At 38.9% G+C, this 22,856-nt stretch overlaps 1 protein-coding gene across 3 annotated transcripts; it reads right to left on the minus strand.

Moving 5' to 3' along the window:
• Positions 1-1,321: 1,321 nt before the first annotated feature.
• fam135a (family with sequence similarity 135 member A) lies at positions 1,322-18,507 on the minus strand. Of its 3 annotated transcripts, none has more exons than XM_061790041.1 (21): positions 18,232-18,507; positions 15,755-15,884; positions 12,680-12,759; positions 12,380-12,519; positions 11,914-11,984; positions 11,627-11,800; positions 11,338-11,464; positions 10,878-11,031; positions 10,334-10,411; positions 9,940-9,989; positions 9,307-9,465; positions 9,098-9,171; positions 8,849-9,003; positions 6,865-8,740; positions 6,622-6,782; positions 6,431-6,522; positions 6,161-6,258; positions 3,149-3,300; positions 2,960-3,070; positions 2,748-2,861; positions 1,322-2,387 (listed from the first exon to the last, which is right to left on the minus strand). In XM_061790041.1, exons 2-21 carry the CDS (start codon positions 15,829-15,831, stop codon positions 2,182-2,184), a joined length of 4,149 nt encoding a protein of 1,382 aa, XP_061646025.1. In that variant the 5' UTR covers positions 15,832-15,884; positions 18,232-18,507; the 3' UTR covers positions 1,322-2,181. The 3 variants fall into 3 exon arrangements, with proteins under 3 accessions (XP_061646025.1, XP_061646024.1, XP_061646026.1); XM_061790040.1 differs by having other exon boundaries at positions 15,755-15,887; XM_061790042.1 differs by lacking the exon at positions 10,334-10,411 and having other exon boundaries at positions 15,755-15,887.
• Positions 18,508-22,856: the final 4,349 nt, after the last annotated feature.

A 22,856-nucleotide genomic window follows, 5' to 3' on the forward strand; every position in this document is an offset into this window, starting at 1 on the left:
AATGGTGCCTTCACAGATGTGTAAGTTACCCATGCCACTGGCACTAACACAGCCCCATACCATCACAGATGCTGGCCTTTGAACTTTGCGTCCATAACAGTCCGGATGGTTCTTTTCCTCTGGCCCGGAGGACACGACGTCCACAATTTCCAAAAAACAATTTGAAATGTGGAATGTGGACTCGTCGGACCACAGAACACTTTTCCACTTTGCATCAGTCCATCTTAGATGAACTCAGGCCCAGAGAAGCCGGCGGTGTTTCTGGGTGTTGTTGATAAATGGCTTTTGCTTTGCATAGTAGTTTCAAGTTGCACTTACGGATGTAGCGCCAAACTGTATTTACTGACATTGGTTTTCTGAAGTGTTCCTGAGCCCACATGGTGATATCCTTTACACATTGATGTTGGTTTTTGTTGCAGTGCCACCTGAGGGATCGAAGGTCACGGGCATTCAATGTTGGTTTTCGGCTTACACTCAGTGATTTCTCCAGATTCTCTGAACCTTTTGATGATATTATGGACCGTAGATGATGAAATCCTTAAATCCCTTGCAAGTGTACGTTGAGGAACGTTGTACTGAAACTGTTCGACTATTTTCTCACACACTTGTTCACTTGTTCAGAAAGAGGAGAACCTCACTCCATCTTTGCTTGTGAATGACTGAGCAATTCAGGGAAGCTCCTTTTATACCGAATCATGGCACCCACGTTCCAAACAGGTGTTTGATGAGCATTCCTCAACTTTCTCAGTCTGTTTTTCCACCCGTCCCAGCTTTTTTGGAATGTGTTGCAGCCATAAAATTCTAAGTTAATGATTATTTGCTAGAAAAAATAAAGTTTACCAGTTTGAACATTAAATATCTTGTCTTTGTAGTGTATTCAATTAAATATAGGTTGAACGTGATTTGCAAATCATTGTATTGTTTTTATTTATGTTTAACACAACATCCCAAGTTCATTGGAATTGGGGTTGTACATAGGTATTAAAAAAAAAAATACATTTTAAAGTACTGCACAGTTATATATACGCCACTAGCAAAGTTGTTTTCGGAATGGAAAGGGCGTCGAGCAGTTTCCTACCCACACAGTGTGACCACCTCTTTAATTAGATATTCTGACGAACTTGACTCACTATAAATCTTTTGCTTATGCATTCTTGCTCAGTGCTTTGAAATAAGTACTTCCCAGCATGGCTTGGTTAATTAACACTACCATCTACTGGGGATATGACGAAGACTGCATATCAAAGTGTACAAAAGTCCCACGCCGTCTAAAATCTGATATACAGTACTGTAACTGTCTCCAATAAGCTTAAATCAGAAATTTAATTTTAGTCAATTTTATTGGTATAATGATATATAAACATTCACCCATGAAGCACGTTTTAAAATCCAAGCGAAGCTTTAGAGTTGACACAATCACCCAATGACACCAAACACGTTCAATAAAATGGGTGATACAATCCAAATGTGCTTTTGTTCAATGATGAGCATAGCTTAAGCTCCCTGTGTTTAAATGTTATACTGCAGCTTTATTTTCACCAACACCATGTTGGCAAATGTGCACAATGCTGCATAAAAGGATATATATAAAAAAAAAAAAAATTAAAAAAAAAAAAAAAAAAAAAAAAAAAAAAAAGAATAGCTTCAAAGTCTGAGCACAACATTGCGATTTCAAATCCAGTCTTTTCTTTTAAAAAGGATGGAAAATAGTCAGTACAAAAGCAACCTGTACAAATGACTTTTCTGTACAAAAGCTTCTAAAATGCAGCTGTGGTGCAAATGAATGCAAGGTCTCTTAAAAACTAGTGGAAAGGTTTTCCAAATGGTGCCATTATGTGCAGACTTGCCATTTTAACATTGTAGCAGCTCTAGTTTCATTTTCGACAGCTAAAATTAATTGAATAACATACAGCAACATACATAAATAACATTGAAAAGAAAAACTAAAACTTGTCAAAACCTTGCCCCAAGACAAACACATTGTCAGTAGAAAAATAAAAACAAACACCATAAAAACTATGAACAGAGAGAGAACAAATAATTATGATGCATGTTGTATTTCATTAAAAAGTAAATATAAGTAGTGTATAGTCCATCAATGGTTATTAGAGGATAATTCAGATGAAGTGAGGTATTAGCTCCACATTCTCTCTTTTCTCTCTTCTCATTCCACATGCAGTTTTACTGAAAGAATTTGAGGGCGGCAACAAGGAAGAACTTCTCCAGAAAGATCTCTGAATCAAGAACAGCGATGTGGGCAGCCCGACCGATGAGAGAATTGGCTGTGTTGGGAAGTGCATGGATGACATCATATCTGACGAGGTTGCAGTCTTTGTTCTGAAGTACTGGCAGCAGCAGATTTTCAATCATCTCAGCATACACGGGACCTGGTGATGCCACATAGGAAACACTTGTGTCATTTAATATATTTAAAGAGTTTACAGCAGGACAGATAAAGGACAAACACCTAGCCTCATTCTTAAAATGCAGGAGTAAAACTATAATTCCATCTCTCCCGAATACATTACAAAAATTAAAGAGCAACAATGGACTTGTTCAAACTTCGAATGAGCTCTTCATAATGCTTATTTTGCTTGCTATTCTCCACTTTATAATAAATTATGAAAAGTCATTTATGAAAGAAATGTCAATATGGCCATCAGACATGACGTGTCTTGAAAAAAAAAAAACAGAACACGAGCAACAGAACAAGGTTGTCTCAGCAGTTTAATAGTGAGGTATCTTACCAGTTTGTTTATCCTTTAATGCAGTTTTGCACATCTCTATCCGAGCTGAATGATAGGGGACATAGCGATCCTGCAGCGAACCCACCAGGACCACATTCTTGAAAAACTGCAGACCTGCAGACAACAGTTCGGTGGAAACATTTGGTATACAGATATACACAGCTCAACAGCAAAATAAGCAGAAGATGAAACACAAAAATGGCACCACAAACCAGATTTCTTGCTGAGCTTGTAGAGAAATGTCTGTCGAGGATCTGAGTGGTCACGGCAAGTCAGCTGCAGCAGAGATCCTGACTTCTTCCATTTTTGCATGAACCAAAGGCCTAGAAACAACAGGTTATCTAACAGCATCTTATTTACTATCACCATGAATAGAATCTCTGAAATGATCCGACACCTACCTGTGTTGACCAATGCTGAGCTGTTGTACAGTGTGCCCAGATGAGGTCCAGACAGGGAAAGGAAGGTGTACAACCTGCTCAGGTAACATTTAAACCTGGGCCTGGTCAGTACAGAGCGAACTATCAGGTTCCCCAGGGAGTGACCCACAAAACTGTAAAAACAAGGAAAAGGTTAACATATTGTAAAATTCGGTCTATTGAACGCACTGGTAGAAAAGCTGCACCCACGAAAGTTGAAAAACTAAAAGAAAATCTAAATATTTTCTACAACTAAGCCAACTCTGGTATGTATGCCTTCGCCTAACAATGACAATAGTGTGACATGTACTGTAGAGTTGATTGCTGACTGTCTACTTCTTGACATTATCAAACTCAAAACTAAATGGAAAGCTGAACTCCAGCAGTAGGAATAGTTTCCACAGACCAGAGAGAATATATGGCTAGGAGTACGGATGTCCGGATCAAGATCGAGTGAAAAAGATTGGTTGTATTAATTTTCTGACATTTTGAGAGTCACAAAGTGATGAAATAATCAAACGGTACAAAGGTCTTGCCAAATGGCTTTATATTAAAAATGTAACTTTTCGGGGTATTTTTAGTACCGGTAAGACTGTGTGCGCGCGCGCACACACACACACACACACACACACACACACACACGCACACACACAGTGCTTTAAACTGTTCAATAACACCCCAGGTGTAGTTTACTATAAACTAAACATGCAACAAAGAATTACACATATTATACATTTTAATACAAGACACACATAATCGTTTTAGAAATCGCCAGCTTAATGTTTACAGTCAATGGAAAACCCCATTGACGGGATAGCTAGAATTAGCATTAGATCACGGGGAATTTACCGTCAAATAACAAATATTTATTCACAAACTCCGTAGTAACACATACAGACAGGTAATTTAACAATACTCATAAGCATATATTTATCCTAATCTGTGACAAACTAGTTAAATGTTTTGTCGCGACATTCTATTATTTTATTTTTATTTTACTGCAAACATGTAGCTCCATGCATGCATCACACCACACTGGCCCTAAGAGGCAAAGGCGCACATATCAGGAACAGCTCACCACCCCCCCCCCCCCCACCAACCCCCCTCCACCCCCCCACGGGACTCGGTATCAGCAGATACTTAAAAAAAATCAACTACCCGGACTCAGGTGTTCTTTGTACCATAAAGTAACAATTGTTTGATGGTTTAAAATGACTGCAATCACAATGCCAATTTCAGTTCAGGCATTTCACATTGGATGCTAGCATAAGCTAGTAGACTTATGTTAGACTAATGATAATGGAAAAGATACTGGGTTGAAAGTACTCTTTTTTTTGTTTTTTTTTAAAACTGTAGTTTATTGTTTTTTTTTGTTTTTTTTAAACTGTAATTTATTAATTAATTAATTTATTTTTTTAAATTGGAAAATACACAACATATACCACTCTATAAGCATATAATTTTTAAAAAAGCCACACTTCATAGCCTCATGTATATTCATTCTACTGTTGCTTCAGAAAGTCCATTAAGGGTGTCTCTTCAAACTCTTGCGCTTTACACCTAATTACATTGATTAGCTTTTCCAGTGCAACACACATTGCCATTTCCCTGATCAATGACTGTATCAAGGATACTTCAGTCTCTCTCCAAGATAGAGCAACCATCCCCCTGGCCTGCAGGAGGCCAAAGTTAATCACAATCCTATTTGGAGTTGATGGAAAGGTTATCTGGATACATCCCTAAAATACAAAGTTTTGCCAAATGGGGCACCTGGATACTTGTGATTTAGCTTAGAATACAGACAACCATTTTATAAAAGCTGACATTCCCATACATAATGAATTAAAGTACCTTTCTCACTCAAACATTTCACATGTACTGTATCTGGAATGCCAGGGGACCATTTATTGATTTTCTCAGGGGTTATATAAGTCCTCATCAGCCATTTGTGTTGTAGTAGTTTCATTTGAGTCTTGATAGTCTGTGATGGCTAAAATAAAATTACTTTTATTTAAGGATTTAAAATCTGCTGAGTATAAATATAGGTTTATTGGCAACTTAGATATTGATGCTTGTTTCACACAAACCCATGCTGGAGGAGAGTCTGCGACAAAGTAAAACACTGAGTTGTGCAGCTGAGCGGCTCATTAACACAGTACCACCGTAAACTCAGCATCTGAAATCCACCCCTATCATATGGCAGGTACATTAATCTAAGCCTAAATCAAGATTTTGAAAGTATGTTTTAGTAGCATTTACAGTATGACAAAAAAAACAAAAACCGCATGACCCAAGAAGACTTCTTCCTGCCTCTCATTTGGAGAACTGTTAGCCCTCTGTTGAAGTAAACCTGCATGTTCATTGCGAGCATAAATACTAGAGAAACCAACAACCTTACAGTAGGAAATAAGTGGAAACAACAGAAAATAAAAAAACAGAAGCAAAAGTACTGCTTGTGTCACAACAAAATATAGAAAACTAAAATAACGGGCTTTCAGCATGATGAGGGTGTGTGAGCTCCAGTGCTCCCAGAGTGTGGCGCTCTGAATAAGAGCCCATTCCAAAAACGCTCTGAATTTCCAAATGGTCCGGAGTGTAACAGAGCGTGCTTGGAGTGCATTTCTGAATGTACCAATTTGTGTGGAATACTTCAACATGGAGCTCATAGAGAAAGTCATGAACAGTGACTACAATTGTGGTGAGCTAAAGAGAAGTTAAGAAGAGATGAGAATGTGATGCTCCAGGGATCGTGAAAAATGAAAATAAATAAAATCTTTGGGGTTAAAGTTGGGGAAAAAACATTGTGGCTTAGTCAGAACTTTAGGGCTCCTAAACATGGAAAGATGACATGGCAAAGACTTAATGTTGGTATCACTGGTAAAATGGGCTCCATAACGCATACAAATCAGTGGCTGAAACTGGTTCTTATGGCAACCATTATTATATACATTTCTCAATGACAGACTCCCAAAAAATTTAACATATTACCCATACCTTATTTTTGAAAGAGTGAGGTTGTAAATCTGAATATACTGGACTATTTCATCCAACAGCCTGTCTGTCATTGACTCAAAGTCAGCAAAGGTATCATTCTGGAGGGAAAACACAAGTAAAATAAAGGTTTAGCTTCATCTATTCTTACTGGTTGTCCGCACAGTAAAAAAACAAAACAAAATAAAAACCAACTGCTGATCATGACAATGTTTAAGAAAGATCAACTTAAGCCCGGTAGCAAGTATGAACCTGTATAGTTTATTCAATCACCTGATTTCTCTCTGACATAAGGAAGTCTATACGAGCACCGGGGAGCCCCAGCTCCAGGTAAGTCTTCACTAGTCTCAGGTCTGCACTGTTGCCTACAGCAATGTGGGGAACAACATCATCACGTGTGGCATATAACGCTTTAAAACACACACACAAAAAAAACATTTTATTGGAAGAACTAGGTGCCTTACCATCAAGGCCATGCACGCAAACAATAAGATGAATGCCCTCGTCACAGCTTTCATCTTCCTCCAAGCTGAAATAGGGGACTGTGGATGCCAGCTCTGGTACTTCACTGTACAAGACGCCTGGAAGCTTCAATTGCTTCATTTCTTCCTTAGCCTTAATGAACCTACATAATTACAATTTAATAGGTGGATGCTTAATTATAATGCATGCAAAACCCAAAGGTGGGACGTAAGATCACAACTCACGGTTTCATCTGTGGTGTAGGTACACATTCATACCAGTTTAGATTACAAGACATGGAGGTGGAGGGATGGCGCCTTCCTGCACTCTGCCCAGTACCACCAGAGGCGACGTTGGAGCAGACTGGAGCTTTTGATAAATCCAGTTTTTCATGGATGTGGCTGATTCCAAGCTGTTCAAACAGAAGTCGTGTCTCCTGACCAGCTGTGTCGACAACACTAGTCTGCTCCTCATCAGCAACACCATTGACAAAGGCATAGCCGTCTCCTTCCTCGTAGTAGCCATTCTCTATCATTTCATGCTCACCCTCATCCTCATCGTCCTCAACCTGAGGTCCTGTTTGGATTCCCAGGGTGATAGCGGAAGTTTCAACAGGGCTGATCTCGGATACATCTGTGCTGGAAGTTGAGCCAAAATAATTCTCTACCATGCCACGTTTCACCAGGTCAGTGCTACTAGTGGCAGAGTTACTTGAGGGGCATGTAGTTAGAGGTTCACTGCGAGACTCTTTTGAGGCCTCAAGACCAGTTGCCTCCTCCAGCCTAACTTCAGGATTACCAATAACGCTGGGTTCTATTTCTAAGTCAAATACAGATTTCACTAACTGTGAATCTACTGTTGCAGAACCTGTGGGACAGGCCACATCAACGGCAGGTTGGTTTGTGTGTTCCCCAGAAAACACAACACTCTGCTCCTGTACCACAATACTAGACCTCCTGCAAAATACGTCAGCTCCACTTGATCCCCTGGAGGAACCTTCACCTTCATCGTCTGAGGGTAAGGAGTTGATAGAAGTGAGCGATGACTGACCCCCTCTGGCAGCATGAGTATCTTCTGCATGAAGAAGCACTGCTGCCTCGCAGGGCTTTTGCACTTCACTTGGCTGTACAGGCCTGAGCGCAGAACTCACTGTAGTCTTCTCTGGCTGTGGGCCAGCCATAGTTGACTCAACCACACTGAGCCCTGGAAAGGTCTGTGACCCTGAAACAAGTTGAGCTGCAAAGGAGCTGGACTCACTCTCAATGCCAGAGTCTGAGAGGCGGGAAGAGGCACTCGGAGCTGCTCTATCGGGCAGCTTAATACAATCACTCTTTACCTGTACTGAGACCAGACAGGGATGCTGGCTATGCTGTGTTGTCTCCACCACAGACTGACTGGAGTAACATTCTGCCTGGGTAATTACTGGAATATTGCTGTCAATAGTACCATCGGTCTGACATGGCCTAATAACTGTGACTTTCCCACCTTGGTTGAGACTTGGTTTAACTTCAATTTGCTTAGGTTCAGCAGAACACTGCATCAGCTTTTGGTTACTATGGTCTACTTGATAGTCTTTGTTCAGAGGCTGTTGGCACGTAGGGACAGTTCCAGTGCCTGTCTGAAGACAGGCAGCAGTAAAAGTTCTATTGTCATCAGAGACAGAATCAATCACACTCTTTACAAAGTGTGATGATGAGGCACCGGGGTCAGAAACAGAATAATCATTAGTCCTTAAACAACTAATGGAGTCCACCTGCAAGGTATACTGGTCCTCCTCTGTGTTCAGGGGAGCCTCTCCTTCCTTGTACTTGGTGCTAGGATCGGCAAAAGGAGCTTTGAGGTTTTTATAACCCACCAGGACAACTGAGTCCTTGGACCCATGTCTAATTAGCTTCTTGGAATTCTCAATCTTTGAATTTTTCTTCAGTTTGACAGATTTTCCTTTGGATTTTGGAGGTGGCTCAAAGTTGTCAGCCCAGGTTTTATTCACAGAAGCACACTGAGAATCAAGTGGTAAAAGACTGGCCGCTGCAACGCAGTCTTTAGAACTAGATTTGTCTGATTTACTTGGCACTGAGCCAGAACGTGTGTTGTGCATGCCCAGCCAGGGTCCATCACGATCTTCAAAAATGAACCAGGTTGATCATGTATGAAGACAGAAACAAAACATTTGGCTTAAAACTACTCTGTTATCCTTATAAAAGTAAACCACAATTATTTGTTACTTACCTTCAGTGACAGAATCCAAGTAGCGATCCTCAAAAATGATTGGAACAGAGCTGATGTCACCGTCCAAGTCAGCGCATTCCACTGGAAGTGGAGGCAGAGATAGAAAGTAGCTGGAACTTTTGATGGCATTAGTCATCTGCTGGTGACTGTGAGCACTGATGGTAGGTGGAAAGAAGAGATGCATCTCATTCAACACTTGTACACTACCATCCACCTATAGTAATATTTTCCCACAACACTGAAACATACTATAGCTCCTGATATGCCAAAGCAGACTGTCTTGGATGTTTGAGACAGAAGAAAGCTTCAGCAAATCGCCTCACCTGAAAAAACAGAAGGTATAAGGTCAAGATTTAAGTTTAGTTCTCCAACGACAAGTGTAGTTTTATGAGATAGAAATTGTTGTTGTTTCGGGATTATTGGGATAAATGTTAAGCACTTAAGAAATTTCAACTCACTCTTAGTGTGTGGTGTTCCACAGCTAGAAGGGCCGCAACTTGCTCCTGTAGGGAGACAATCTCCAGGAACTGGCCCCAGAGAGCCATGAGGAGAGAGCAGAGCTGGGCTAGATTCATGTTTACTAGTTCTGCCAACTCGTCAGGGGACTCTGCTTTCTGCTACACATTTTAAAAGAAAAAGCACCACCAAAGGGCTCAAGTGAGCATAAAACAGGATGAAGAACAATGACATACTTTTGATTCACAATTTAGTAACAAGAGACAACATTCTCCACTGAGGTTTTAGGGTAAAATATAAGTATATATTACCTGTAAGTTGAGTTCACTCTACGAATAACCCAGCAACCTAGTTATTAGTATATTTTTTTTATTATTTACATATCAATAATGTTAAAAACATATCTATCAACTATCAAAGAATTACAGGGAAAACACTAGTACAAAATGGTAAAGAAACAGATAACCTAGAAAGTGAACCTAATAAGTCATGAAAATAGCTATTATTATCAGTCGTATTATCACTCTCTTATCCCAAATTTGATGTCAAGCCAGTCTTTTTGCTTTTCTACCAAGGTTTTACATCATTAGAGTGAAAAACATCTTTATTTTGTTGTATTATTCAACAGATCCTACCTTCACATGCTCACATAACTCTGCTAGACGGGCCTCCAAGTCAAGTTTTTCTGAGAAGAAAGGGAACAGTGTTGCCCTTATGATTTACTTTTGTAGTTCATGTTATGTCTATGAATATGTCTGAGGAAGACTGAACAAGAGTGCAGTACTAAGAGAGTACTGGTGTGGAAAAAAAATATTTTTCTAGGATAAGATGATAAAATCAGAGAAAAGTGGCTTATACGAAGGCTTTAAAAGTGTGTAACAGAGACAGTGGGAAAAAGAGCAGTTTAGGTGCATCTGCTCATGGTGGCAATGAGTGTGCGCCATTTTTGTACAAGAAGATAACTGGAGTGAAGAGAAAAAAGGAGAGAAAGGCAGGCTGAGTTGACATATGGTAAGGGTCAGGACATACCTATGTAGACGTGCCTTTGACTCCGGGGATAGGGTCTTCTTAGTACTCGCTCATATAGGACTTGCATGCTGGGCTTGGCTAGTAAGATTGCACATATAGGCATATTTAACCTTTTTATTGATTGGTCCTTTTGGGATGGTTTAAAATGTGTCCAGATTAGTGTGTGTGCAGATTAGTTTTAGTAAGACTTTGACATAATGTTGCGTTCCGCTTGGGCATTTTAATGATTTGGATTTGTTATACTGGGCTAAGAGATGGTAAGATATTAATTTGAAGACTCTTTGATGGGTCTGTGATTATGCAGGATTTTCATTCAAATGAAATGACACGAGAATATAAAATATAAATTGTATGTAATGGTGCGGAAATGATCAAGGCTAAAGAAATAACAAAATATAAGCATGTAAGAAAAAAAAACCAGCAGAGGCAGACATAAGCACCTTGGTGCTAAAATGAACAGTATGTGGCAATTGGCAAGTATTGCATGCAATGCATTGCACATACAGTTTGCGATGAATAAATGAGCAACATGGATGCTGTATACCTAGGTCCATACGATGGGAGGATGGCAAGTCCTTAGTGACATTGGTGAAGTAGTCAAACAGGCCCTGGTAGGCAAATAGGAGACTGGAGCACATGTTATGGTGGAGGCTGAAGGCATGCTGCACACAGTGGTCAGATACCAGGAATGACCTGCCCTAAGGGATCAAGAGGGGAAACATTAAAGAGGATACACACAACTGAGATCTTACTAACATTATTTTTACATAACCATTGTCATTAGAAAGATTCAACAACATTCCTAATGCTTCAAAATGTTTTCTGTTCATATTACTAGCTATATATTGTATTTAGGCATTAATTCTGTTTTATATAAAATACTTGCTAAACTCTTACATGAGAAATGATTACAAGAAGGCCAAATATTATTGTAAATAACAAAAGCTAAATTAGTATTTAACTACAGTACAGAAGAATGAATGAATGAATGAATGATAACTTACATCTGGTGACACCTGCTTGACATAAGTGCTGCCAAACACCACATTCTCTAAAGGTGGGATGACTGAATCCTTGCTCTGTGCTGGAGCGTTGCGATTAAGCCATGTCGTCTTCACTGGCCGAGGAAAACTAGGCAGCAGAGTACATTAAAAAATGCAACATCTATATTACAGTAAAATGTGTACTTGGGCTGTGTAAAGTAGGAAATACTTTTGTGTTGTAATACAAGGCACACATCAGGTTTGACAAAATGTTAATAAAAGTGTTTGTTGAGGTATGTAGCGCTTATACCTGATAAGTGGTTGATGTAGCGCCACAAGGGAGGCGTGAATAGCTACAGACATGACAGAAAGGTGGAAGTAGTCAAACATGACATTGATGTGCTGGTGGATGCCTCGCTGAAGGCTAAAGTGCAAACGAAGTGTGCGGCTGCTGATATTCTGTAAAGAGCTTGGGTCATCTGGTCTGTGGATATGAAAACAAAAAAGCAAATGATTCATTTTCTTATTCACACTGACATAAGACTATAAAATACTTTCATAATACCATCACAAAGTGAAAAACCCATCAACACTTACGTGTAATCGCCATCAGTGAAATACAAATCTAAGAGGAGCTGGAAATCCATCTCAGAAAGGGACTCTTCCACCTGTTTTAGAAAGCATTTAGAGAGAAATTTAAACCAGGTCCAGTACAGAAGCGATTGTTTATTGAGGACATTGCATAGACTTTGCATGCATTTTTTGCCCTATGTAAACTACACTTGTTTGCTTGATAGTCATTTGGGAGGAACTATTTTCTTGCCCCTGCAGTCTGATGGTGGAAGTTCATGCCAAAAGCCTTTGTTTCCAAGATTTTTTCTGTACACAATATTTTAAGTCTTGAAAGATCATGATTTTGACAGCAATCCACTCTGACAGAAATATGTCTCAAATGTACCTGCAGACCTATTTTTGTGGAATAGGTAGAACAACACTGAGAGAATAGAATATGTCCAAAAAAACAGATGTCATTTGTTGAACAAGTTAAAGAAAAAAAAAAAACCTTCTTCTCATCCAGAAGCATCATGACTTTGAAGATGAGCACATCGTTGACAACAACCTCTTCATTCTTGTACAGAATCTGAAACGTTTTGCTGGAGATGAATTCGTCTTGGACTAAAGCAGGAAATGCAAGGTCAGAGCCTAGAAGAAGAAGAAGAAAATTCTTAGTGTATTGACGTGTTGGGAATATTTTTATTGAAAAAAAGGTAGCGACAACATGGATCCATTAATGCACATAGATCATGACTATATAAGACCCTGTGCTTCCAAACATTTTCAACATCCTCATAAATGTATTTACCGCTTGGGTGAAGAAGACTGGCTTCAATTTTGTGTGGCACCCGAGGTGGAATCTTCAGACTGGCACGAATCTGGTAGAACCTGAAAAATGGGAACATCTTAAAGAATGTAGACACACACACTGATATGCGATACAATGTATGTTTGTTTGGTATCTAGCATAACTAGTACAGGAATAAACTACCCCCAAGCCTCCAATGGCTTAATTTGTAAAATGACACTAAACCCTTCCTGAATAATAATGAGCACTTTCTTTTTGCAGCCACTCATGTAGTAAAGCTGAGCTCTTCAAGTAATGATGAGCTGAGGTCGTGTTTCGTTTCACCACAGTGAAGCATTAAAACTATCCCCGCTGCTTTAAAATATACTGAACCTCCTTTAAGTTTCACTCTAACATACCAAATGCTGCCTTGTGAGTGTTACCGTTTACTAGTATTTGCCACTTAATACGATTCCATTTTCAAAAACCTTATCTCTTATTTATTTCATTAATTTCATATTTGATCGTGGCTTGTATTATACTGATCTTACTCTTTGATAGTACATGAGGACACTACAACATTTAAATCAGCAATAAACAAAATTCAACTTGTTATGGAAATGTGGGCGACAGCCTGCTAAAAGAGAATCACAGCCAGCATCTTCATAGTTTATTCATTTTAAAATATGCTACCCAGGAAGTTTGTGCTCAATGCTTCTAAACCACAAATGTGATTTATGGCCGCTGTGTCCAAAACACAGAAACTTTTATACATAATGTCCATCACATACACGGTTTGAAATGTATCTTCTAAACTCCCTGTATTGTGAAGTACATTACAAAGTGATCCTTATTAATCTATAGCAAAGAAAGCTCACCTCATTGATTAAACATGTTATTCCTTAGCGTTTGATTACTGTATGTGTCAAAGACCATTTTGATCATCATTTTGGTTTGCCTTCTGTAAAACTATCAACCAAAATACCTCGTTCTACAACCCAATTTCCCCATTGGAATGGCAAGTTTTTCTGCAACATTCAGTGGAACCACCAATGTTGAACGTCCCAGAAGTGGTACAATTTAGAGTTAGACCAAGGTTTTCTGGAACAAATGCCTCAAAGTCAAAACTTGGAGGCTGAAAAGTCATCATGCGTGACTTCACGTAAATCTCGATACAGCTAAACCACAGGCATCAAACTCAAGGCCTGAGGGCCAAATCTGGCCCTCTACTTCATTTTAGGTGGTCTGCGAAAGCTTGTCACAATATTTCCTTGACTTCACTGTTCAAAAGTAGTTATCCACCCCAAAAATATAATTTAAAAATGCAGGGGAAAGCTAAGAGACAACAAATGTAACTGCCTCGCGCTCTAGTTACACGCCTAATCCGTAAAAAGTGCAGCTTAGCTTCTGGCAAATGGACGTCATGGTTTGCACTATGCGTTTGGCAGAATGTCAAGCTTGTTAACTTGTTAAAAAATTACATCACACAAATGTGAATCATCAGTGCAACACAAAAAAAAAAACAGCAGTTAAGTACAAACGTAGCTCGTCTACAGCATTCATTCCCTGAAAAGAAACCACTGATTTCGTCCTTAAAACAATATATCTACTGAACATATTAAAGTTATATATATATATTCAAAAAAAAGGACAAAGAGACATCCTCGGAAAGACGTCTTGTTTGTTTGCGGCAATTATTTTCCCCGTTTACACAGTAAGTATATTGTATAATTATGTTCTGCTACAAAAATGCAAACAATGTTTAGATAGCTTTTTACAAATGGGAGACAAGGGGCCGTGTTCCACCAACTGCTCGGTAAAATGCGTAGTTGCCGGTATGTCATTTCCGCTATGTCATTTTTGGTGCACCACCAAGTGAGCCAGCGCAGGAATGACTACAGTAGTCACTAAATATAAAAGATCAAGTACTGAATAATACAGCAAGATGTGAGAGGAGCCGATAGGCTTAATCAGCATCCTGTCATCTCAGATAGTGGCTTTGGTGAAAAATTACTTTTTTAAAACAAGAAAATAGATACTCTAGCTTTAAGCTCTTGTTATTTAATTTAAAATGTCATTAAACCTTTTCCTGTTTACCCAAAACAATTTGTTTTGCATTTTGTTCACTTACTGCAGTGTTTTCCAACCTTTATTGAAAATCTCGTGGCACACACCCAGACAAAAATGTCACAATGTCCTGATGATTTCTCAGGACACACTAGCGTGCCATCCTGGTTGGGAATCACTCACCTACTGTACCGAATGTAAACTTAACCAATGATGTCCCGAACTTTGATTTTTGGCACACCGTTAGACCCCTGATGATTATACCATTATAACTGGCCGCCTGAGAACAAGCGTAACTACTATGACGAAAACACGGTTGACACGATCAAGTCCACAAGCGCTTTGCCGTTGCCTTTTTTGTGATATTACCGGTGATGACAAAGAGGTAAAGTCTGATAACCACAGAAGAGGAAATTGAACTTAATGTGAGATTTACTTTTTTTTCTTAATGTGAGATTTATTTTTTTAACAGTTAAATATAGTGAAGAATTGGTTTGAAATTCCAACAACATGGAAGTAAACAGGATTGTGAGAGACTTAGGACGTTCCATTGTATTTTATTAAATATCTTTGAGAAAGCATTAGTGCAGGGGTGTCAAACTAATTTTTGTCACGGGCCACATCGTAGATATGACTTCCCTCGGAGGGCCGCTACAACTGTGAACCCGTAAAAATTAAATATTACCTCCTATACTGTAATTACATGCAGTACACACAACACATTGATGAATAGCCAGTTTTGAAATCAGAAGCCTATAAAAACATGTTTTTCAACTATTACATTTCTTTTCAAAGGGGGATTGGTAACAAAAAAATGGTTGCAAATATCTCAATGGTATTACACCAGAACACAATGAGCAATTTTGATTTGCTTTCGCGGGCCACATAAAATGATGTGGTGGGCCGGATCTGGCCCCCGGGCCATCAGTTTGACACCTGTGCATTAGTGGATTGCTACTGACTGGAACATATGGCAAAAAAGTACAAGACAGATGTTGTCTAACAGTGTCATGACAATGACTAGCTTACCCTCTCTGGAAGAGGTCCACATTGTAGAATTTATGGAGCTCCACCGAGAACTCCACTGTGGCCTGAACTTCGGTCATTGTGGTCTCTACAGGCTGAGGTGCCTAACGTCATCTGGGACACATGCAAAGGCCTGCTAAGGAAAAGAGAGACCACTGAGCTTATCACAGAGCGAGATATGAATATGATTCAAAAGTATGAGACTAGAGTAATGAAGAGCCTGTGAGGGGAATTTTGGAATTGTTCTCTGGTACAACTTAAAAACAAAAATAGGAATTGTATGACACAGAGTGGGTGAAAACTACAAATGACAATAAAATAAATTTAAACTATTCAAGAAATGACAAATGATATATTTTCACAACTAAAAATAGCAATTGTATGAGGAAGTGGGGGAAATGTGAAAAGAATCAACAAAAAAGCCCAAAACTAAATAAAATTCAAGAGTCAACATGTTTATTGTCACATACACAGTAAAAACACAATGGTAGAACTGAGTAAAGAAACTGTTACTTGGCTAGTCTCCCTCCACTTTTACAAAGAATATCCATCCATCCATTTTCTGAGCCACTTCTCCTCACTAGGGTCGCGGGCGTGCTGGAGCCTATCCCAGCTGTCATCGGGCAGGAGGCGGGGTACACCCTGAACTGGTTGCCAGCCAATCGCAGGGCACATAGAAACAAACAACCATTCGCACTCACAGTCATGCCTACGGGCAATTTAGAGTCTCCAATTAATGCATGTTTTTGGGATGTGGGAGGAAACCGGAGTGCCCGGAGAAAACCCATGCAGGCACGGGGAGAACATGCAAACTCCACAAAGGCGGGGCCGGGGATTGAACCCGGGTCCTCAGAACTGTGAGGTTGACGCTCTAACTAGTTGGCCACCGTGCCGCCTACAAAGAATATAAAAGATAAAAAAGAACAATTTAAAATGTAATATATATATATATATATATATATATATATGAAGTAATGATGAAAAAAATAATACATTTAAAAGGAGTGCATATAAAAAGTGAACAACCCTATAAAATTAGCAGGGTTTTCTGATGTACTAATATTTATCCCAATAAATCATTTGAAAATATTTGAAAATTAACTAACTAGAACTATAATCTGTAGAATTCTATTAAGCAATTAAATTATTTTAGGGGTAAAATATGTTTAAAAAAAAAAAAAAAAAGCATAAGTCGGTCGCAAACATGAGATTGTGAGGGGAGCCCATTTCCCATTGGATTGAGGTCTTTGGTCATTGCAAAAACTTACATTTTCTTTTAATTAAGTCAATATTTTGTTGATTGGCACAAAATGACACCGAATGGAGAGGTTTCTTATAAAAGTCATTACTATATCTTATGTATTGCATGCATTTAGCTGTTTTCCCCCTAAAATTGGTCGATTAAAATGTATTTAATTAATTTCTATTTATGTTTTTATAATCGATCAGCACACCACCGGCCCCCGCCGATAAAACATTTTTCAGGGGTGCGACACTGCTGAGGACTCAGCCCCCCCAAATCCATTCAAACCAGTGACACCCCTTTGCAGTTGGTTCAGTTTTTAGTTTTCTGAAGAAAAAAGAAAAAAATTTACTCCCTGCCAATGGTTACAATGTATGAACAGTTTTTTATTTATTTTATTATTGTTGATTCATTGTAATATAGTTGCAGTAAATAATAGAGTAAAACCTATTATAAATTATGAATTTGGTATAAAAACAAACTACAGTATTTTACTCAAATATTTTAACACCCCCCACAATCTACGAATAACATGGCCCATCTGTCCATTTTAAAAATCAAATGTGGCCATTGAGCACTAAAGTTAGCCCACCCCTGGGTTATGGTTTACATTTGGGGGAAAAAAAACAAAACAAACACGGTCCACACAGCGATGTGTGGACTAGCTGCCAATGAACCAATTTGTTCAAAACGTTGAAAACCAGTATGATATAGAGTATTAAAAAAATCAGCTTAGCTCGTGTAGTTTTATATTGTACCCCGCATACGTGCGAACACCCTTGGCAACCTTGAACGAAAGTAGGACAGTTAGCGAAAATAGCCCACGTCGTTAAATTCAACATTTAGCTTATATGCATTAAAAAAAAGACCAAAACAGACTCGACTTAATTTAATATTCTTAAAAGGAAATATTATTACATTCGAGGTGAAACGGCATTGCAATGTGCACCACTATTATTATTAATGAGCAGACGTGATAGTGGTTCCGAAGTGGTCGACTAATAATCACAGCAATGGTGTCTTGCTGTTTCAAGTGGTGAGCGAGTGACTCCTGATAAAGATTCGCTTAAGGGCCCACAACATGTCGGGCGGGATCAACAAACCATCTCACAACAGAGCACGCAAGCGCTGATACCAGTGTAACATAAATTGGAATCAGTCAGCATTGCACGAACTAGTCGCAATGTAGAAGCTAGCAGGCTAACATTAGCTACGGAGAAGCTAACAACTCACTTACCATTGCACTGGCAAGCTAACATTAGCGAGCTAACCACGTAGTCCGCCCGTGCTATATTTCGTTCCTCTCCCTGGTCCTGACGGAAAAGCCTTGCTAGCAGCTCAATGACACGTCCACCTTCTGAGAAACCATAGAGGATAGCCGCTCATGAAATGATAGACTGGCCATTTACTTTGCAGAATTTGGGTACTAGCCCGAGCGCAATCTGAGCAGCTGTCAGTAGCGTTGTTGCTTCCACAGCCCATTTACGAGCGTGCAGTATTGCGCCGCACACACCAGAGGCGCAGTTGACACCGCACTGTACAGACAGTGCAACATCTCAAACGAACTTGCAACTTTTATTACAGCGGCATACCTGTATGTGTGTGTGTATTTGTTATTATTTTTAAAAAAGATATAAAAATAAAAATAATTCTACAACTACTACTACTAATAATAACAAAGTTGTAATTCTCTATTTGATTAATTAAACCAAAGTTGCTCCCATTGAGTTTAAAAACCTCTTTCCTCAAGGGAGACCTGACCAAGACAGGCAGCAGCAAAAACACAGTTACAAAAACACAAAGTGAATCAGGACAATTCACAAAGCACAACATTTTGTCTATGAGTCATATCGAGGAATCAACTGTCGCCAACTAGTCACTTTAAATTAAAAAAACTTGAAGGACACCAGTTTCTTGAGCATTAAGTCATTCTGCAACAGATTCTTGGCTGAGGGTGCAGCGTTTACCCTTTTTTCAATTTCTGTCTGAGCATTTGGAACAGAGAGCATAATGACGTCCTGAGAACGAAACAAAAAATGCAATATATATATGTTTGTGTGTGTGTGTGTGCGTGTACTACTCCGCCTGATAAAAATCACATCGATAGGGGGAAAGCAGACCAAGAATTGCACTTTAAAGGTGTACCAGGTGATTGAGCCTGCGGGTTGCCAACACAGGCCATCCAACTTGAGAGTGCAACTCGTAATGGTGCGCACAGGCATGCATGTATAAAAGACCACTATAGTCTAAAACAGGTAAAAAAACATCCATCCATCCATTCTCTGTACCGGTTATCCTCACTACGGTCGAGTTGCACTGAAAATGTTACAGTAAAATAAAAATAAAACTTGTTTCTAAACTAAAAACCCAGTTTTAGCCATTGCTTTTTCACAAGACACAGTTCCTGCGATTTAAAAATTAAGAGATTCGCCAATCATTACATTAAAAAAAAAACTTTTTTATTTAGTGCCAAATAAGAACAGAAGTCATCCCGGGGCACTATACACAAGGAGCAGGTCTAAAACCAGACTCCTCACCTATTCAAAGACCAACTGTACCTCACATTAATAAGGAGACTCAATATGCGCAGTTTCAGTATTTGTAACAGTGGACAACCTCTGATAGATAGATGATCAAAGGCCACATTAAATCATTAAAATGGAGAGATGACATGTAAAATATCTCAAATATTTAATTTGAATAGTAAAACAATAATTCATTCTCATTTTTAATTAACCAGTTTAGGTAAAAATACCAAAATTATTAATTGAAGACTCTCAATTCCCCGTAGGTGTGAATGTGAGTGCGAATGGTTGTTTGTTTATATGTGCCCTGTGATTGGCTGGCAACCAGTTCAGGGCCTCCTGCCCGATGATAGCTGGGATAGGCTCCAGCACTCCCGCGACCCTTGTGAGAATGAACGGCTCAGAGAATGGATAGATGGATGAATACCAAAATTAATGCAACAAATATTACATGCGGCGGCACCGTGGATGACTGGTTAGAGCCTCAGCCTCACAGTTATGAGGAGCGGGGTTCAATCCCTGGCCCCGCCTGTGTGGAGTTTGCATGTTCTCCCCGTGCCTGCGTGGGTTTTCTCCGGGCACTCCGGTTTCCTCCCACATCCCAAAAACATGCATGAATTGGAGACTCTAAATTGCTCGTAGGTGTGAATGTGAGTGCGAATGGTTGTTTGTTTGTATCTGCCCTGCGATTGGCTGGCAACCAGTTCAGGGTGTACCCCGCCTCCTGCCTGATGATAGCTGGGATAGGCTCCCGCACGCCCGCGACCCTAGTGAGGAGAAGTGGCTCAGAAAATGGATGGATGGATGGATATTACATGCTTCTTGATAATGTACTGTCAATGGTCAGTAGGCTGGATTAAAAAATGATGTGGGACATACTTTACCCACCCTTGATATAAATGGATAGATAGATAGATAGATAGATAGATAGATAGATAGATAGATAGATAGATAGATAGATAGATATACAGACAGACAGATAGACAGACAGACAGATAGATAGATAGATAGATAGATAGATAGATAGATAGATAGATAGATAGATAGATAGATAGATAGATAGATAGATAGATAGATATACAGACAGACAGATAGATAGATAGATAGACAGACAGACAGATAGATAGATAGATAGATAGATAGATAGATAGATAGATAGATAGAGAGATAGAGAGATAGATAGATAGATAGATAGATAGATAGATAGATAGATAGATAGATAGATAGATATACAGACAGACAGATAGATAGATAGATAGATAGATAGATAGATAGATAGATAGATAGATAGATAGACAGACAGACAGAGAGACAGATAGATAGATAGACAGATAGATAGATAGATAGATAGATAGATAGATAGATAGATAGATAGATAGATAGATAGATAGATAGAAAGATAGAGAGATAGAGAGATAGATAGATACATAGATTGTAGATAGATTTCACAAAAGCACTCATAAAAAGTCGTGTCATTGCTTTCATAAAAGCATTAAGTTTTGTGATTAATCGTATGGCTAAATACACAAATAATTTTAAGGCAAATTGCACATGCCCCCCTGAAAAACACATTTTTAATGCTTGTTTGATGCCTTACCTTTTAGCATTTTGCTCTCAGTTTACAGCCCAATAAAAATATATTCGTTTTGGCTCCCAACCCAAAGTTTGTGAAACCTTGCTGAGAATGTAAAGTTGACACTGTGCACAATTTTGACTCACACCCCAAAAGTAACGGGACAAGGACTGTCTTAGTACTTGAGGTTTATCACTCCTGCACCAGGGACTCAACATCGTCTAAACTCTTGTCCCCTTCTACTGGAATTAACACAGAATAATAATAATTGGCACAGCACGCTAGGACATGGGCGGAGTCAGAGAGTAATTCTGAAACCAAACGGTGTTGATATCATATCATGTAGATCAGCATTTAGTTCATGTTTGTTTTCTTTTCCAGAAATATCTTTCTGAACACACACGGTTGCCGCAATGTCAATCCCACAATATTTCTGCACTGGGGTCCAGTAACTCAAAGTAAGTGCTTCACACTGTGGAGCTAAATGGCGAAATAACATGGACATAAGTGGACTAATTTACATCCTCTACCTTCACAGTTGGAAAATTCTGCTTATATAAGGGACTTTTATGTATGTATAGTGACTCTGTTCATGTTATTTTATCTTCCTTCTGTACATACTGCCGTGCTTATGTACTGTATATTTTATGACACATCCTGTGTAGGCTTCTTCACTGAGAGAAATTTATAAGCCTTGTTTTAAATCATATCTATTTAGCAAATGCAAGTTGCATGGTGAAATGCATGCCTGAATTAAAAGGATAAGGAAGGTTTAATAAAAAAAAATCTACCATGGAATAACGTCAGACGTTTATCAGAATGCTGGCACTACCAAATATAACTATTGTGTTAGATATGCATTCCAAACTTGAAAGAGAATTTAGCTTCCTGCCCAATCGTGCACAAGTAGTAGAGCTTATGTGTAAAAAGGCCACAACAAACACAAAGAGGTGGCCCAATATTTATTCAAGCTGAAGTTGGTGCAGCTTTGCAAACAGTGGGCTATTATTGCCTCGACACACAAACCGGTACCACACACATGGTGACAAATAACAGGCTGCTTTTCTTATGTGTCCAGCTTTCAGCTGTGAGGTTGTCAGCCCAAGTTGACATTCATTTGCAGCAGCAATCCATGTGTGCTCAAGTCAATATCGGAGAGGAGCTTTCCGAGGTAGGTAAAAAAAAAAAGAAGAAAAAAAACATAGAAAACCAACAAAAAAATAATAATTATTCTTGTTTTGATTCGAGTTTGTAGTTTACAAAAAAGTAAATAACTGCTCATACATGTACACAGTCAGATATAGGGGTACAGTAGGGTCAATCTCGGTTCCATGGTCAAAAAGTTACAAATATGCTCCCGTACAGTAAAAATCAATTGTCACTGCTACAAAACAGATTGTACCTTTGTGATTATTATCCATATGACAGGACATGGTTTACAAGTCGGAGAGATTATGCATGCATTTACATGCAAAATGAGCAGTTCAATTCTAAAATAACAATTTAGATGAAATAAAGATAAACAGCACGAACAGTGATTTAGTATACAAACCTAATCAACGAATAGCTAAGGCTAAGGCATTTTCTTGACAGTAGAAGCTATGTTGTCCAACATTTTTTTTTAAATGTATTTTGCCACATATTGAATGATGAGAATTTGATGGAACTAACCCACTGATCCTGCCGGATTTTACATCATGTCCCATTTCCATATTGCAAAACTGACAAGAAGAGGCACGGTCAAAAACGTCCCAGGATCATCTC

Source organism: Phyllopteryx taeniolatus, chromosome 11, assembly GCF_024500385.1.
Source record: "Phyllopteryx taeniolatus isolate TA_2022b chromosome 11, UOR_Ptae_1.2, whole genome shotgun sequence".
Taxonomy (NCBI): domain Eukaryota; kingdom Metazoa; phylum Chordata; class Actinopteri; order Syngnathiformes; family Syngnathidae; genus Phyllopteryx; species Phyllopteryx taeniolatus.